Below are 19,579 nucleotides of genomic sequence, written 5' to 3'. Positions count from 1 at the left end.
AAGTTCAGATTATGGCTCCTAGCTTCCTCCCTGTCACCTGCACATCTCCATCATCTTCGCTTCCCTTTCTGTCTTTCTCAGTGGGGCTGTGAGCTTCACGGTTGTTCCAAGTAAAGCTTTGTGCTGCCAGGCACCACATGTAGGAAGTTCCTCTGCCTCTTTGTGAACTCGGAGTAAACTCCGCTAATGAAAAGAAGTTGACACACAATTTGATGGCTAACATTTGAATTATGAACACAAATTTGTACCTTTGGTTCACCTCATTAGCAGGCGCACACGTATACAAGCTTGTGTCTTATATTCATGCACGGCTTGTAAGAATCTTCCATAACGATGTACTCTAAGAGAGTGTTTCTCGACCACTGGGTCGTTGTGGGTTGCCACTGGTGGGTTGTGAGGGGCTTTCCTTGGGTTTCAAACACTTTTTGTGGTTTGTTAAGGAACGTAAAGACGTAAAGTGGGTCCCAATGCAAAAAAGGTTGAGAAACACAGCTCTGAGGTTAATGTGATACGTCGACATCGTTATCCCAAAGTGGTTGTTACTTTTGATGATGTGATGCTTTTATCAATGCACAGAGTAAAGAGAAGAGGCCATTGTGGGGATAGCTGGTATCTCTGATCCTTTTCTTTGCCCTGGTCTGACATCACTTGTTGTAAATGTCCTCATAATTATTAAGTGCACACCCAGTGATGCATTCAGCTAAGCCTTGTGGTCCTGCTGCATGCTGTTCTCAAACCAGACCATAGTACTTCCTATCAGGCTACTTTCGATGATGGATGTATCAAGGTTCTTTAGTATCAGAGGGCTGCATGAAATCTCTGGGGCATCTGAGATGGTAGAGCCATTTTTGGAACTTATTTATCATGGTGTCAATATGCTTGAACCAGATCAGGTGATGATCTCTGTGATGTGGACACCAACACATCTGAAACTTTCCACCTTCTCCACCTGAGTGCTGTTAGTACCAAAGTCCATGGAATGAGTGCATGTGTGGATGAGACCCAAGGTTAAGGTCCTAATCATCTCACTGACTGGGGAGAGAAGAGTCAGGTGGAGAGTTGGATATGATGTGAAAAGAGATGGACAAGAAATGGGAAGGGGAGAACTTCATTGGTGTACTGTGATCAACATGAGAGTGAGCCATCCCACCTGGTAAGTGGTGTTGGAGGCCCAGGTTGTATTGTTTTGATCTTCGTTTGTTATTTCCTTTTTGTTCAGCGTTCCTGAATGTTTCTCTTTAATGGAGTTGGTTTCGTCCATTTATAGGAGATGGACGTCTGAAGCAGAGCTCCGCTAGCAGCGGCTTTATTTTCCCACGTATTTCATATTATTTAGAGGTATCCTGTATTTAACCCGACCAAGGAACTTCCACTACAATATACAAGCATGAGTAACAAGAAGAAAAGTCAGAAGGAACCGGAAAAGAAACTTAAAGCTGCATCAAAGTCCGGACAGACTTCCAGCCTGAGTGCAAGTGTAAGGTATGGCCTCACGGAGACTGACCTGGAACAGGCAGAAGAGTGCGCAGAATTCCTGGGACCCCGCTCCATTGTATCGTCTCCAGTCGAGAGTGAAAATGGGAGCGAAGGCGCAAGTGATACAGGTCGCGAGGGATCGCCGATTTCTGAGGATCATTCGAGACTAGAAAGGGCTCTGCAGGACGTGCTCTCATCTACTTATCGCGAGCCTGTAACAGGAGCTGCATTTTCACTTGCGGAGCACGAAAGCCGAAGCGAACTGTCCGAACTGAAAGAGATGATCGCTACACAGAAAGAGATGATCGCTACACAGTCAACTGCCATGGTTACGGCCATGAAGGAGCTTAAGAATGAGCTTAAGAAAGATAACACAAATGATCTTAAGAAGGTGGCCATTGAGCTCAAGAAGGATAACAAAGATAAGGAAACGCGTCTATTTAAACGTTTCGACGTGAACTTTAAAGGCATGTTGGAGAAATTAGTGGAACACATTGAAGAAACTAATTCCAAACTGAAAAGGCTTGATGATCATATTAATGACGTTTCAGATCAGCTGGAAGACGTTAAGCAGGGACTCATGGCTCGAGTGGAAACAGCGGAACAATTGGCATCTAACGCCGATGAAAAAGCCACAGCTGCGAACTCGGAATGCAAAAAACTTGGAGACAGACTTGCAGCCCTGGAGGATGGGTGCAGAAGAAATAATATAAGAATTGAGGGTATACCTGAGAAACGAGAAAGCTCAAGCCCAGTGAAATTTGCAGTAGAATTACTGTCTAAAATAATTGGAGATGACTTTAAACTCGACAATGAGATAGCCACGGCTTATCGCACAAAGATTCCAAGCGCCTTTAAACCTAGGTCTTTTATTGTCCGCTTCGAGCGACTAAGATGTAAGCTTGATGTGATGGCACTTCTCAGACACAAGCAAGAGATTATATTCGAAAATAATCTTATTCGTATTTTTCCCGACTTCTCACCATCAACAGCTGCAAAACGCAGATCCTACATCGACATTAAAAGGATTCTACTGGAAGCCGATATCAAATACAGCCTCTTGTATCCTGCCAAACTGAAAGTGGAAGTTCAAGATCGACATTATATTTTCTTCAGCAAAGAAGAAGCTGAAAAAGAATTAAAGAAGCTGTTTCCGACACTTTTTTGAAAGTTAATTAAAATTAAAGAGCCGTATTCTATCAAGGCACGGGAAGGACCTATGATCTGATCGCTGGATCCATGTTTAAAGAGACTGGTATTATAATTATACATCCCTTATTTTTTTATTTTTTTTTATCTGGACTTTATATGTTATATGTTTATGTTTTAATCAGAGTTATAGAGTTATAGACGTGAGTGTGAAAATGTGGAAGTAATTAAAGTAGGATTCGTTTTTTTTTTTTTTTTTTTATTTTTTTTATTTTACTATACCTTAAAGTAGACTGTTTAACTTCATACCCTTGGTTTATTGCTTGTTCTACTATTTATACAATTACCATTATACTATTACAGTAGTAATTACCAGGTTTATCCTAGACTAGTTTTTAAATCATTCCCAGGGTTGTTTTTTTTTTTTTTTTTTTTTTTTTTTAAATCTTAATATCTTAACTTAAAAGCGCTGAAGATTATTTCAAGCTTAAATATTGTTAATGAGAACATTTTCGGCAGATAGTATTAAGGATTTAACTGTAAAAGATATCTCTGTTTTAATTCTGTACCGCCGCTGCAGGGTGGGGTTTGTTTTGTTTTGGACGTGCTCTGTCTCTTCGTATGTCAGAGGACTGGAACATCGTGAAGTGGGATCTAGCCTCATGTGGGGAGGCAAAATGGGGGGGTGGGGGGATAAAGGGGGGAGAGAAGGAGAGCAGGTTATATCTAATCTATTCTTGTAATCCTTATAATTATAAATATCAATGCAACAACAGGCTAAAATGCAACAACTCATGGGGAATCTTGAAACTAAGATTAAAACTGCCATATTACCAATTAAAACTATAAATGACATTAAAAACTCAGAATCAATGTCTCCATGATGGGACAGTTAACTTTGTGAGCTGGAATGTTAAAGGCCTGAATCACGAATTAAAGAGAAAGAAAGTATGCTCTCACCTAACAGGCTTAAACGCTAAAATAGTATTTCTACAGGAGACCCACTTACTAACCAAGGATCAGTTCAGATTACAAAAAGGCTGGACTGGCCAAATGTTCCATTCTAGCTTTATAAAGAAAACTAGAGGGGTGGGAATTCTCATACACAGAACAGTTCCATTTGTAGAATCAGATGTAGTGTCGGACCCTGAAGGGAGATATGTGATGGTCATGGGCAACTTATATAACAGTAAAATGATTTTGATAAATGTTTATGCACCCAATGTTGATGATAAGGAATTCATGCAAAATCTATTTGCATCCATTCCCAATGTGAACACTCATAAAATTATAATGGCTGGGGACTTTAATTGTGTTTTAAATCCACTCTTAGATAGGACTCCTGTGACAGGGGGGACGACATCTAATACTGCAAAGATAATTACACAGTTTTTAAATGATCACAACTTATCAGACCCCTGGAGGTTTCTTAACCCAAACTCAAGAACATATTCGTTCTACTCACCAGTGCATTATAGCTACTCAAGAATTGATTATTTTTTTATAGATAATAATTTCCTGCCTACAATTAAATCATGCAAATATGACACAATTGTTATCTCTGACCATGCCCCTCTAGTCTTGGAGCTAAAATCAATAAGCCCCTCATACTCACCTCGCAGATGGCGTCTTAACCCTCTTTTATTGGCAGACGAGAACTGCACAGAATTTATATCCAAACAAATCAGCTTCTTCCTAGAGACAAACACGTCCACAGAGGTTTCTGCAGGAACACTCTGGGAAACTCTAAAGGCCTTCTTAAGAGGCCAGATTATTTCATATCTTTCCCATAGAAATAAATTAGAAACCAAGAAAGTGTCAGAGCTAAGAAATGAAATTACTAGAATAGATGAAGAACAAGCCAGGCGTCCAAGTGAAGCTCTTCACAGGAAAAGGCAGGCCCTGCATACAGAACTTAACATCTTAACAACTAAAGAAACTGAACAACTTATTTATAAGTCTAGACAGCATTACTATGAACACGGAGAAAAAGCTAATAAGCTTTTAGCTCAACAAATTCATAAACAAGAAGTTCACAATGCAATACCAGTAATCACCAACAAGAATGGAGAAGAAATCATCGACCATAATAAAATAATGCACACATTTAGAGATTACTATAAGTCTTTATATTCCACTGAGCCCAAAGAAGACAACACGCAATCTAATGCATTTCTGGATAATTCACAAATACCACAAATAGATGCTTTAAGTGCTGAGGAACTGGATAAACCTCTAACGCTAACAGAATTACTAGACGCTATAAAGTCACTACAAAGCGGGAAATCATCAGGCCCTGATGGTTACCCCGTAGAGTTTTATAAGAAATTCTCCACTCAGCTAGCTCCACTCTTATTGGTAACATTTACAGAAGCTAGAGACAACCAAATACTACCTCAAACATTTCGACAAGCATTAATCACCGTCTTTCCTAAACAAAATAAGGACTTGTTACAATGTGCATCATACAGACCAATTTCACTCCTGAATAATGATGTTAAGATACTCTCAAAAATCCTAGCTAGAAGGATGGAGAAAGTGCTGCCCTCGGTAATATCACAAGATCAAACTGGATTTATTAAAGGCCGACATCTATCTTCAAATCTCCGACGGTTGTTTAATGTTATATATTCACCAGCAAAATCAAACACCCCAGAGATATTACTATCATTAGACGCAGAAAAGGCATTTGACATGATCGAATGGAATTACCTTTTCACTGCATTGGAGAAATTTGGGTTTGGCCTGAATATTTGTGCTTGGATCAAACTACTGTATACCAGTCCAGAAGCTTCAGTTTGTATTAATAACATTTGCTCAGACTACTTTAAACTAGAACGTGGTACCAGACAAGGATGTCCCTTGTCGCCACTGTTGTTTGCAATCGCTATTGAACCACTGGCGGTTCACTGCCGAAATTCTTATCAGATAAAGGGGATTGTCAGAGAAGGACTGGAACAGAAAATTTCTCTATATGCAGATGATATGGTCTTATATATATCGGACCCAGAAAACACTGTCCCTGCTGTTTTAACAGCACTAACAGAATTTCAAAAGATATCTGGTCTTAGAATTAATCTGAATAAAAGTATACTCTTTCCAGTGAACTCACAAGCATATAATATTAGATTAGACACCCTACCTTTTACCATAGCAGATCAGTTTAAATACCTAGGGGTAAATATCACAAGTAAACATAAAGCTCTTTATCAACAAAATTTTGGCGTCTGTATGGAAAAAATTAAGCAAGACTTGCATAGATGGTCAACCCTTCATCTCACTCTAGCCGGAAGAATTAACATTGTTAAGATGAATATCCTTCCTAAACTTCTCTTTTTATTTCAAAACATTTCAATATATATCAATAAATCGTTTTTTAAACAGTTAGATTCAATAATAACCTCATTCATTTGGAACTCAAAACACCCACGTATCTGAAGAGCGACCCTACAAAGACCTCAGGCAGAAGGTGGCATGGCTTTACCTAATTTTCAGTTTTATTACTGGGCAGCAAACATACAAGCCATAAAAACCTGGACACAAATAAATGCACATACACAGGCTTGGTCTGCAATAGAAGTAAAATCCTGTAGTACTTCATTATATTCCCTGCTCTGCTCTCCAATAAATGAAAGTTATCGCAAATATACTAATAACCCAATTGTGCTTTACTCACTCAGAATATGGAACCAAATTAGGAAGCATTTTAAGATGGAAAATCTTTTATCAGTGGCACCTCTGCAAGGGAACCACCTCTTTCAACCTTTGCAAGTATATCCAGTTTTTAATACCTGGAAAAGTTTTGGGATTAAAATGCTCAGAGATCTTTATATAGACAACATATTTACATCTTTTGAACAATTACGTTCAAAATTTAACCTCCCAGCTACACATTTCTTTTACTATCTTCAAATTAGAAATTTTGTTAAACAGAAATTGCCCGATTTCCCCCACCTTGCACCCTCCACAATGCTGGAAAAAATACTGCTCAATTCCGAGGAAACAAACACTATTTTCGCAATATATAAAATCTTATTAGAGTCCCTACCTTTCAAAGACCCAAGAGGACATTGGGAAGAAGATCTCTTAATCAATATATCAGAAAAGGAGTGGAAGGTAGCAAAGCAGAGAATTCACTCGAGTTCTATATGCGCAAAGCATAGAATTATTCAACTAAAAATTATATATCGAGCTCATCTGTCTCGCTTAAAACTGTCCAAAATGTTTCCAGGCCAGGATCCAACCTGCGAGCGCTGCAACCAAGCTCCTGCCTCACTGGGTCACATGTTCTGGGCCTGCACCAAACTAACATCATTTTGGACAAAAATTTTTAAGTGCCTCTCAGACAGTCTTAGTATCACAATCCCTCCTAACCCACTAACAGCTGTGTTCAGTGTTCTTCCAGATGGACTGGAATTGGAGAAGGACAAACAAACGGTGATTGCATTCACTACACTCTTGGCACGCAGACTTATTTTGTTAAATTGGAAGAATCCTAATTCTCCTCTTATAAGTCAGTGGGAAACCGATGTCTTATATTATTTGAAATTGGAAAAAATCAAATTTTCAGTTAGAGGATCTGTACAAAATTTTTTCAAAACTTGGCAGGATTTAATCAATATTATTTTAGAATAAGAGAATTAACTATTATTGCATTTAACTCCCTTCTCCATCTCTTATTTATATAGATATTTACTTCTCCCCTTCTTTTGTCTAATGTTGCCTTATTAAAAAGCTTAAGAAATTTTCCTTTAGCTAAGCTCTCCTTCTCAGGGGTGGGGTTTGATTTGTTTTCAAATTTGTTGGGTTATAAATTGATCTGTTTGTATGGAATGATTACAATGAAAATTAATAAAATAAAAATATTAATGAAGTTATTCATTTTAGTTTACTTGTGCGTCTTTATTGTGTTTTAGAGTTCAGGGATGCTGTGAGAGTGTGTCTGCCATTTACACCCCTGAAAGCCTCTCCTCACTGAATATATTTGGTGTGTTATGAATCTGAGCCACAAGAGGTCCATTTTAATTTCTCTGTACATGTGCTGTGGTACTCATAACGTTGTATGTGTATGAAGGTTAAAGTCCGTCAGTTTCAATCTAAAACAGTTGTTTCTTTTTCTGACTTGAGTTAATTTCTCAAATTTCAGCTGACAACTGTCTTACCGCCATCGTTGGAGAGATGGTGCAAATCCCCTGCTCTCTGAACACTGAAGAGTCTTTAAAGACGGAGGACATTTCTGTTGAATGGAGAACATCTAAAGGTCTCATTGTTCATACATTTCTCAAAGGACAGGATTATTGGACAAATCAGGCCCCCCATTTTCAAGGCAGAACGCAGCTCTTTAGGTCTGAGCTTTCACGTGGCAATCTGTCCCTGAGGCTGTCCACTGTGTCCCTAACTGACGATGGGGAATATGTCTGCACCTACCACCGTTCTGGGGAAGCCACCTCCAAAGTGCTGTCTCAGGAGTGCCTTCAAATTGCAGGTGAGGAAACCTCACTTCTAAACTTCTCTTCTGTATAAGAAGCTTTATGATCTTTAATGGAGGTTGAAATAGTAAACTGGTCCTCAGATGGTGATGTATGGAGGAGTTTGATAAGGTGAAGAAAAAGAACAAGAATAGCATTGTCTGTCACTTTTTAATTTTGAACTGTAGTGCCATTATATCACCAGTGATAATTCCATACTTTACACCACTGTTTTCATCTTTATTTTGTATTTTTTGGAGGTTTGGACCAAGGTTATTATAGTTTTGCCTTTTTATATTAATTTTTATTTCTATATTTTTTTCTGACCTTACTTGGAAACTCAGTTTAGTTTTAGTTTTCCTTCGTCGTATATTTTTAGTTTTAGTTTAGTTTTTATTTCACAAAGACATTTCTATTTTATTTTTGTATATATCAGTTTTAGTTTTAGTAATTATGGCATGGAGCGCCTACGGAGTTATTTTTGTGTCACAGTCAGACAGAACTATACACTTTACAGATTTGGATATGAGTTTAATGCTAGTGAAAGCTTACTACACTGCCTGGTTTACTATCTGGGTTTGGTTTGTCTGATAAAAACAAGCATAATCAAAACTAGACACTGAATATGAACAATTTTACGCAATTTTATCATTTTTAAAATATTTTCTCATGAAAATCACAGGGGCTTATAAGAACAGGGCTCTTAGACTTGAATGAGTGTGCAGACCCCACCTCGCTGTATTGAGTGAAACAAAGAACAACAAGCATGTAGTGTCAGGGTTAGGGGCATTGAGTCTTGAATAGACCACCATAAGGGACAGTAAACCCATAATGAGCAGAGCAAGAGCAGGTCATAGGAGTACGGACAGGCATAAAACAACAGAGACAGCGTCTGAGATTAAGAACAACATTTACATTATCTAAACCTGTTTATCCAGAGCAGGATTGCAGGAAATCTGGAGCCTACCACAGCAGGTTTGGATGCAAGGCAGGAAAAATCCCTGGTATACAATATGTATTATAAGGCTGATGTTAAGAACAAAAAGAATATGATATTTCAACGATCTATTTTGAGACAGAGAGAAAAACATTGTAAAAAGGGAGACAAATATTTTAAAATATAATTCTGCTAATGGATTACTTTCACAATATCAGGTATTTTGAGTTGTGAAAAAAAGATAAATTAATAAATATGGAATAAATACAAAAACCCATTAGTATGTTTAGTTTTTCATCACTTGTCAGACTCTCTACCTTTGTTTGTATCGCTTCATTGTTAAACGATGTTTTTAAAGCAAAGTGATTGGTCAGCAACAATATGCTGATCTTGTATGATGACCTTGTCAGTCTCTCGATCAGTGATGTTTTATTTTCAAAAACCTGGAGTGATCTCCCCTCGACTTCCATGTGTATACTCAGATATGGGGATGGATGTTTGAGGAGTAAACCGCAAGTCAATGATTATATTTTTATATTATGTACATTAAGGAACCATCAACAAAAAATCAAATTAATTATATATTGAACAATTATTATATAAGTAAAGTTGAAAAAATCAGACTCTGCAGCTGTATAAATAAAAAAAAAAATCGAGTATTTGTTCAGGTAAAGTACCACTTCTGGGTGATGGATTTGGCCCGAAAGTTAATACAGATCTATAATTGTGGTGTAACAACTACATGCTGAATTTCATCTATCTATGTAGTTGCGTTTTTGAGTTATCGTGTTTACACACAGACACAGACGCGCACGCGTACACACACAATTCCAAAAAACAGTATTGTTGCACACTGGTTAGTCTATGACATCAAGACTCATCAAAATATCGAGGTCGAATTTTTCCATGATTACTGTACTTTCTCTATACTTCGTATATGAGAAACTGAAAACGATTTCTTCTGTGTGAAGTGGCAAGTGAGTTGCTGTTAACAAAAAGCAGTCATCTGAGAAATAAACTGAAACGTTACTCACTTGTGATTTTTCTGTCCATAATCATTTTGTTGACCAGCACATTCTGATTTCAGCTGTTTGAATTACATCTTGATATACAACAAGCACAAAGAAAGGCAGCACGCAAATCGCTTTCTATTTCTCACGCTTTACGCACCCGCACTCAACTTGCTCCATCACTGCAAATGCTGTGTGAACAGCCGCCCACCGTCACCAGCCGCCGTTCACTTGATGAATATATGCGGGCGGCTCGTGGTGGATGACTTTCAGTTTTAGAGTTAAAACTTACAAGGGTTAAAGACTAAGGGCAAGAATATTCATTCAAAAACGAAAACTAAAAATATTTTAGTAAATTATTTTATTTCAGTTAGTCTTTCCACCTACTTTAATAGTTTTGTTTAGTTTTAGTTTTTCATTTTGGTTTTGTTAATTATTTTATTTCAGTTTACGAAAATGTTTTTTTAATAGTTTCAGTTTTGATTTTAGTTTTCATTAACTATAATAACCTTGGTTTGAACTGAGTCTCCTGCCAAACACTTAAACATGAGCACTGTCATTGTAGACACTGGTGGGCTTTCTAATACTAGGTGTAAGCCCACCAGTTTCTAATCAATAAGAATTGAAGTCTACCAGTAAAGCACATCAATATGGACCTTTTGCCATATTTTTATGGTTTGTTCACTTTTTAAACACCATTGGACTGTCTCATTCAGCTTCATAGTTCAGATCTTTTTTCCAGAACACCAGAATCTAAGTGATCTGTGGTTTCCATATTAGATGCATTTTCCATTAGCCTTCTTTAGATGTTTAACAGTGGAATATCCAAAATATTCTAAAATAATTATATTACAAAAAGATTAGGTAAGCTTGTTTTTATAGAAATCTTGGTATCATTTGTGATTTTGGCATGAAAATTCTGGTGGGACAAACCAAATTCAGTGAGGCTGAAATGTCAGCCAAATAATGGCATCAGAAATCACTCAACCAATGAAGATCTATCAACATGTAATGTCACACCAAGCATTGGACCAGCAAAGTACAGTGGTAGAAGACGTCTCAACATCAAATTAATATCTGTGCAGTAAGTGGCACACTAGCAATTCATACCCAGTTTCAACAAAAGTGTTCTACTAGGAGAGAATTTATTTCATGTGGAGATCCAGGCAAACATGACAACGATAGCAGGTGCTTTTCATATGACATGCACTCATTTGTCTGCTGAAAATAAAGACCCTGGCCTTCAGGACCCACCAGAAAACTGAAAGTTTAAGTTGCAAATGTGCACCCAGCTACAAGGTTATACCTAAAACACCACCATATGGTCAGTAGGGTCACCAACCGCAGCCCCTGGCGCAAAGATACTGTAGTTTCACATACTGCTAAAAGCTCCATTTTTCTATATCATGGTTACAAGTCACAAATATAATGAAAATGGGGTAAGCCTTTAAAATAAACCCTAAAGCAGGACAAGGATCTTTACTGGTCAGCACAGGAGATTCTCAACCCAGACCAGGCTGCCCTAAAGATCTACCTGCAAGCTTCAACTTAGTCACGCCAAAGAGGGGAAAACTGGTCTAATAGTTCACATTCACCTGGCTTATGCACAATCGGGCAAACAGAGTCTTTATAAATGAAGAATTTATTTAACACTTCAGAAAAATACAGCAAAACAAGGCATTGGCTAAAAGGCAAATCCTAAGTGAATACGTCTGAAATAACGTTATCTGACAGCAAAATCCAAGAAAAGCACAGGAAGAGCTCAAACCTCAAAACCAGTAATACTTATAAACACTCGACAGAAATACAATCATCTCCTGCTCCTGAGCCTTCACATCTGACCTAAATAGCCAGAGAGAGGGCTCTGGAGTGCTGACATCAGGGTGTCCCTTCTCCCTGGAGTTACACCACAAAGTATAAGTACAAAGTATAGACCAGCTTAAAGAGACAGTAAATCATTAACCAGTTATAAATATCCATCCATAGGAGGCAGCAGCTTGAGCAGAGATGCCCAGACTTCCCTCTCCCCGGCCACTTCTTCTAGCTCTTCTGGGAGAATCCCGAGGCGTTCCCAGGCCAGCCGGGAGACATAGTCCCGCCAGTGTGTCCTGGTTCTTCCCCGGGGCCTCCTCCCGGTTGGACGTGCCCGGAACACCTCACCAGGGAGGCGTCCAGGAGGCATCGTGATCAGATGCCCGAGCCACCTCATCTGACTCCTCTCGATGCGGAGGAGCAGCGGCTCTACTCTGAGCCCCTCCTGGATGACTGAGCTTCTCACCCTATCTTTAAGGGAGAGCCCAGACACCCTGCGGAACCCCTCCTCGAACCGCCACCTTATTGTGGTGGAGGGGTTTGCGTGTCCCAATGATCCTAGGAGCTCTGTTGTCTGGGGCTTTATGCCCCTGGTAGGGCCACCCAAGGCAAACTGGTCCTAGGTGAGGGATGAGACAAAGTGCGGTTCAAAACAACCTCCTGTGATGAATAAAAACTTTGGACGACATTTTCCCTTGCCCGGACGCGGGTCACCGGGTCCCCCATCTGGAGCCAGGCCTGGAGGTGGGGCTCAATGGCGAGCGCCTGGTGGCTGGGCTTGCACCCACGGGGCTCAGCCGGGCACAGCCCGAAGAGGCAATGTGGGTCCCCCATCCCATGGGCTCACCACCTATGGGAGGGGCCAAAGAGGTCGGGTGCAGTGTGAGTTGGGTGGTGGCCAAAGGCGGGGACCTTGGCGGTCCGATCCTCGGCTACAGAAGCAGTTATAAATAGAAAGGTGCAAAATAATAAGCAAAAACAATAAAACCCATAAATGTTAATAGAACATTAGAACACTCTAGACGAGAACAGGCCATTCAGCCCAACAAAGCTTGCCAGTCCTATCCACTTATTTCTTACAAAACACATCAAGTTGAGTTTTGAAAGTCCCTCAAGTCTTACTGTCTACCACACTACTTGGTCTCTTATTCCAAGTGTTTATCGTTTTTTGTGTAAAGAAAAACTTCCTAATGTTTGTGTGAAATTTCCCCTTAACAATTTTCAACTGTGTCCCAGTGTTCTTGATGAACTCATTTTAGAATAACAGTCTCGATCCACTGTACTAATTCCCTTCATAATTTTAAACACTTCAGTCATGTCACCTCTTAATCTTCTTTTGTTTAAACTGTAAAGGCTCACTGCGGTGGGTTGGCACCCTGCCCAGGATTGTTTCCTGCCTTGTGCCCTGTGTTGGCTGGGATTGGCTCCAGCAGACCCCCGTGACCCTGTGTTCGGATTCAGCGGGTTGGAAAATGGATGGATGGATGGATGTAAAGGCTCAGCTCTTTTAATCTTTCCTCATAACTCATCCCCTGTAGCCCTGAATCAGCCTAGTCGCTCTTCTCTGGACCTTTTCTTGCGCTGCTATGTCCTTTTTGTAGCCTGGAGACCAAAACTGCACACAGGACTCCAGATGAGGCCTCACCAGTGTGTTATAAAGGTTGAGCAGAACCTCCTGTGACTTGTACTCCACACATCAAGGCGCTATATAACCTGACATTCTGTTAGCCTTCTTAATGGCTTCTGAACACTGTCTGGAAGTCGATAGCTTAGAGTCCACTATGACTCCTAAATCCTTCTCATAAGGTGGACTCTCGATTTTCTGACCGCCCATCGTGTATTCAAACCTAACATTTTTACTTCCTATGTGGAATTCTTTACATTTACTGACAGAAATTTCATCTCCACAAATCTGCCCAAACCTGTATGCTATCCAAGTCCTTCTGTGATGATATAATGGATTCCAAGATATCTGCTAATCCACCTATCTTGGTATCATCTGCAAACTTAACCAGCTTGTTACTTATATTCCTATCTAAATCATTTATATACATTACAAATAGCAGCGGCCCTAGCACTGCCCCCTGCTGGTCACCACTCTTAACATCGGCCAGTTCTGATGAGGTTCCTCTCACCATCACACTCTACTTCCTGTGTCTGAGCCAATTCTGCACCCATCTACAAACATCACCCTGAACTGCCACTTCTTTTACTTTGATGCCCACCCTCTCATGTGGCACCTCATCAAATGCTTTCTGAAAGTCCAGATTAATAATATCATAAGCTCCACTTTGATTGTATTCTTTTGTTGCCTCCTCATAGAATTCCAGCATGTCAGTAAAACATGACCTCCCTCTTCTCACCCCATGCTGACTGTTCCTAATAACTCCTGTTCTTGCCAGGTGTTGCTTGATCTTATCCTTAATAATTCCTTCCATTAATTTTCCTGTGAACCCTAATACTGTACATGACAAGCTAGATAAGAAATTGCATTGAGCAACTGGAGAATTCAACAAATTGAAGTTTGCATTTGTAAACATTTTAATCGTAAGTTAAATGATTGATGGAAGTGAACTGCTTATTTTTTTGCCACAGCACCACCTGGTGTTTGGAGGTTCAGTAATTTTAAGAGCCCATTCACATAAAGCCTAATGGCGGTGTAGTGAGGGGCTGCGGAGCGGTTTATGTTGCTGGCTGGTGACAAACTCTCTAATATCTGACCCTGCGTTTTTAGTGCTGCCACACATTATTTCTGCTGTTTACACTCCACCCTGTTGTGGTTCTTGTTTGGCTTTTGAGATATTCGGACATTACAGTAGCGGTGCCACTCGCCACTGAAGTGGTCCACATACAGAATGGCCGTGTTGAGCTCAGCACTGTTTGTGTCGGATGTTATCTTATATCTGACACATTTTTCTTTTTTCTGTTGATTTTAATTCATCCTTTTGTTTTTATTATTTACTCTTTGTAACATTTATTTGATGCCCTTGCATTCTGTCTAGTGCTGCCAGGATAGGCCATGGCCCCCCCAAACCCTGAACTGGATTTCACTGGTTTGGCTGCCATTTTCATTCCTTTTGCTGCTTGTAGTTTTTAAATAGTTGGTCCTCAGATTTGTTGGTCTTTCTGTTTCATTTACTACTGAAATATACTGCGCTGATTATTTTACCATTTGTTTAATTCTGTTTTAAGACATACTGGTGTGCCTTACTGGGAGAAGAAGAGAAGTGGGGTGCAGTGTGAGGTGCCCAGGTGAACCTCAATTAAGTAATAAAAATGAATGTTCTGAAAGACGGGTGCTGAGCCTGTAGTCTGCCTCACAGTCGGTGGGTTTGGGCAGCACTACAACATTTCATAACTTTCCTGGCCTGAAAAAGCTGTGGAGGGCGAGCTGCCCAACTTATTGTGTTTAATTGTATGAGCATCTGATCAATGAAATGCTTTCTTGAATGCAGCTTCATAATTAAAAAGGTAAATGAAATAAATGAAATGTTCTTAAGTGAGCTGTCAGATACTTCAGTACAGTGAAGGCCTTTGAAATCTAATGGTCAGTGTGTGTCCTAAGAGGAATTGGGGACGCCAGTGAGCCGCTGTCTAGTCCGGTGTGTCTGATGAGGTCAGCTGTGTCACCAGACTGTAGGAGATGAAGCAGCAGGTCACACACACGTCTCACTGCAGGTTTGGTCCTTTTAATGTGTTTGTGTCTCTTCAGGTCATTACTCTGTCCCAGTTGTCCAAGGACCAGCATCACCAGTGTTTAACGACCGTGAGGTCATATTCACCTGCAAGTCTACTGGGGGATTCCCTGAGCCAAAGGTCCAGTGGTCTGTGAATAAGGAGCTGCTTCAGAACTCAAGACGAGTGAACACAATACTGAACCGCGACAGCAGAGGTCTGTACAATGTGACCAGCGTCCTGACTGTGAATGTGACAGGAGACGTGTCTGTGACCTGCACCGTCGAGAATGAGAGACTGAGGGAGAAGACAACATCAGCTGAAATTCACTGTGAGTTCACCTTGTGTGTAAGCACAGAAGCAGGCACTAGGAAATCTGCACCATAAAGAAAGACCACTTATTGTGACACCTACCTGCAGATTGTCCGTCCTTTACTTATCACAAGTTACGTCAACTATTGTCACCAGCAGCTGACATTTACAAGTACAAGTGACATGAGCACAACTGAAGGAAAGAATGCACTTTGGGCAACTCACATGAACACATGGAACACACTCACATGCCATGTTGTTATTGTTCTTTGTCACATCCCACAATGCAGTTATTAATTTGTTTAGTTATTTAGTTATTTAACTTTATAGACATAGAGCGGGGCATTGGCACAGTTGTAGTGCTGTTGGCATGCAGTAAGCAGAACTCAAACAAATGTATGTGTAGATTACACTCATCACTAAATTCAAACGTAGCACATGTAAAAGTATGGCTTTGTTAAAACATGAAGAAAACAAAGTAGAACCTGATGAACATAAAACCATTCTGAGCTCAGTCTGTGGAGCAAGCAGTCAAATTAAAACACAAGTCCAATGAGACAAAGGCAAACATAAAGAACTGGACTGCCATAAACATGTGTGGCCACCATTACGGTCATCTGCAGACTGAGTCGGGTAGCCGGGCTCTGGACACCTGCCTTTAAGAATGAAAGATAATTAATTACTCGTCAGATTATAAGCAGCTGTTTGAGTTAACGTTTCAAATTGTCGAGCATTTCATCTTTGTCTTTGATTTACAGATCTGATGAAAGCTGAGAAACAGTCAAACGGAGTGAGCGGAGGCACCAAGGTGGTAGTTGTGGTAGTGGCAGTGCTGGTTGTGCTGGTGGGGCTGCTGATTGTAGTGATTGTGGTGTTAAAGAGGAGGAAGAGGAAACATCAACGTCCTAGAACACCAGGTATGTCAAACTTAAACACTGAGCTGATAGGCTGCCATGTCATCACTTGTTGTTTATCATTTGTGTGTCCAAGATGTCCTCATTCTTTTAAAGTTGCTCTTTTGTGAGGTGAAGTCCTCACACGTCTGCAGTGTCTCTCTGTCTGTATGTCTGTCCTCCTTTGTCCCAGCACAGCTTACTGTTGGTGCAGCCTACAAGATGGTAAAGGATTCACCACCAGCCACTGGAGGACATCACAGGACACACAAATGTTAGGAGCTCCACAAAGTCACAAGGCTGACGTCGTCAAATTTCTTTCTTTTCTTCACTCTGTGTTCTGTCCACTGTTGCTGTTATGGTTTGAATTTCTCATCTCCTGCCTGCACTCTTTACACGTCTTCATCTCAGAATGTCACTGTTCTGACTGTCCAGCCATCTGAACACATTTTCATGAATTTTCTTTCAGTAACAAACAAAGACGAGGAATCTGAAGCTCCACTGCAGCAAACACAAACAAGGACAACCCTGAATAGCTGAACAGCTCTGAGAATGTGAAAGAAGGTAACTTTAAATATCAACCTCCAATTTATTAAAGACAAACTGAGTCTGTGTCTGCATAGACAGCTTTGGAGTTTCCATCTTCAGTCCGTCGATTGTGTTTTTTGTGTTTTATTGTATTGCAGTTTTGGTATCTGCATGCGAACTTAAGATGGACTTTCTGAACCACTAACATGGTGTAATCGTAAAACCTGAGCCTAGGAAGTAAAGCTGCTAATGATATTAAAGTCATTATAGCAGCACATTTCATTTTCCACTTAGCTCCACTTCTCATTGCCCATTTTTCTCTAATAGGACACGTTATGTAATGCTGTGTGAAACAAACATGTCCTCATAGCGTCACTCTAACCCTGGGTTAATACCACGACTCAGGTCACTCAAAGAAGGGCATATTTGTTATCCTAAATTAAATAAAGTACAAGAGAAGATGACAACACAGGCCTTGGCCCGTCTGCCTGAGGGGCTCACCTCTTCACCCCTCTCATTCTCTGCTATTGTGACCCTGAGCTCTCATCCTCCTGCCAGTGAGTTGTTGCCCCAACTGTCCTCCTAATCACAGTCTCATTGTGGCTCTGGTACTTTAAATGTCTTGGCAAAACCCTTCTTATACCCCAGCTGTCCCTGCATTCCTGACCTGCATTAGTCCTCAAAGTACCAGGCCTTTTAAGCACCACATTGCCAGTCTTTGTGTGTGCTGCCATCCAATGTGCCACAGAGAAAATACCAACCTCCTACCTCTAAGGGCAGCACCGTCCTAGGTTTCCTGCTTAGGGAACATAAGGTGCTTTCTCTTGGCCAGCAGAACGTCTGACATCTTGACACACTTTCCTTATTCTCTCCTGAGATGAACTGTTTCTTGGTTATTCAGTAATAAGAGCCTTTGACAAAGTAGAGGCAACCATTCACACCTCGCTTGTTTAGTTAGCTAATAGTTCAGCTGTCTCAGTATCTCATCCAGATCCTTCCTATAGGTTTTCAAGGTTTCAGCTTCATCTCCATGTCTTAGTAGTTTTTTTTTCAGATTACCACAAGTGTTTGCACAAAGATGTGCTTCCTGTCTCCAGTCCTAAATGCACTTCCACTGAGGTCTTTGAGTACGAGATTCACCATTAAGCTGTAAGATTTCTGTTGGATCAACTTCATCAGTGCCTTTGAAGACCTGGATTAGGCCACCACACAGTGCTCTCTGCTCAGACTGAACAGGTTTAATTCTCTTAGTCTGTCACAGTAGGACACGTCCTTAAGTTTACATTTAGAATGGCGTCTTCATCTAACGAGACTTACAACATTTATGATACAATTGATTATGTTTCCCCACGTATGAAACGTTACGTTTCCACACTTTGAGCACAGGCAGGTGAAGTGACTTGCTGATGGTCACACAGTGTCAGTTGTGGGATTTGAACCTGCAGCCTCAGGGTTTAAAGTCCCAAGCCTTAATCACTACACCTGCCAAGATGTGGGAAGGCAGAGCAGGATGAAGAACACAGCTGTGATACTGATGAGGGGTTGGAATAGCTTTACCATACCTGGAGTCAAACTGGGCCACCTGGGTGAAAACCAGGAATTCTAACTGCCCGACCATATGGGACACGTGCTTCTTGGCCCTTTGGCTAAGATCAAGTGTAGTATCTATTCTTAAATCCCATGATGCACCTGGTTGTTATTCTCTTCACAGCTTCAAGTGTTGCTGTGTCTTTCTTGTAGTGTGGTGACCAGAACTGCACACGGTGCTCCAGATGTGGTCTCACTAGTGTGTTGTGTCCCTTGACTTATATTCCACAGATTTTATGATATAACCTAACATTTTATTTGCCTTTTTAATCACTTCTTCACTTTGCTTAGATGATGAAGATGTTGTGTCAGCATAAACACTAAACCCTTTTCAGAGGTCTCTTGCTGTAGCTCGGTGTCTCCCATCTTGTATTTATAATTGATGTGCCCTTTGCCCACGTGTTGCACTTTACACTTTTTTATATTCAACTCCATTTTCTAAGTGCTCTTCCAGTTCTGAGGCTTGTCCTGGTCTTTATAATTTTTATTGCTGCCTCCTGTGTGTCTGCCATCCCTCCACTTTTAGTGTCATCTGTGAATTTGACAAGTTCACCAGAATGAATGGCATTTATATAAATCGGAAAAACTAATGAGGGTCCAAGGACAGACCCCTGAGGGACTCCACTAATGACCTCCCTCCATTCTCCTCTTTTTTTGTTGTCTTTGTCTCCTTCTGGTTAACCATCTTGAGGTTCAACTTGGCACTGACATCCCCCTGGCACTGCTCTTGTG

At 40.5% G+C, this 19,579-nt stretch overlaps 2 protein-coding genes across 16 annotated transcripts in view; one reads left to right on the top strand and one right to left on the bottom strand.

Annotated features, from left to right (window-relative positions):
* The window catches only part of LOC114641379 (ICOS ligand-like), a 263,459-nt gene that overhangs the window by 188,094 nt on the left and 55,786 nt on the right, over positions 1-19,579 (top strand). For 2 of the 12 annotated variants that reach the window (XM_051925904.1, XM_051925903.1), the window contains exons 5-6: positions 16,598-16,756; positions 17,202-17,296. The exons of 3 other annotated variants lie outside the window; for them this stretch is intronic. In XM_051925904.1, coding sequence (XP_051781864.1) covers positions 16,598-16,756; positions 17,202-17,272 — 230 coding nt within the window. In that variant the 3' untranslated portion in view covers positions 17,273-17,296. Of the gene's footprint in view, positions 1-7,970; positions 8,111-15,564; positions 15,859-16,597; positions 16,757-16,849; positions 17,297-19,579 lie in introns of all 12 variants that reach the window. 7 more of the 12 variants (XM_051925899.1, XM_051925897.1, XM_051925900.1 and 4 more) reach the window with 6 other exon arrangements.
* The window catches only part of LOC114641380 (uncharacterized), a 261,003-nt gene that overhangs the window by 221,480 nt on the left and 19,944 nt on the right, over positions 1-19,579 (bottom strand). The window lies entirely within an intron of this gene.

This window comes from Erpetoichthys calabaricus, chromosome 4 (genome assembly GCF_900747795.2).
Source record: "Erpetoichthys calabaricus chromosome 4, fErpCal1.3, whole genome shotgun sequence".
Classification (NCBI taxonomy): domain Eukaryota; kingdom Metazoa; phylum Chordata; class Cladistia; order Polypteriformes; family Polypteridae; genus Erpetoichthys; species Erpetoichthys calabaricus.
The sequence above is the reverse complement of the archived record's forward strand: the minus strand, read 5'-3'. Positions and strand labels throughout refer to the sequence as shown.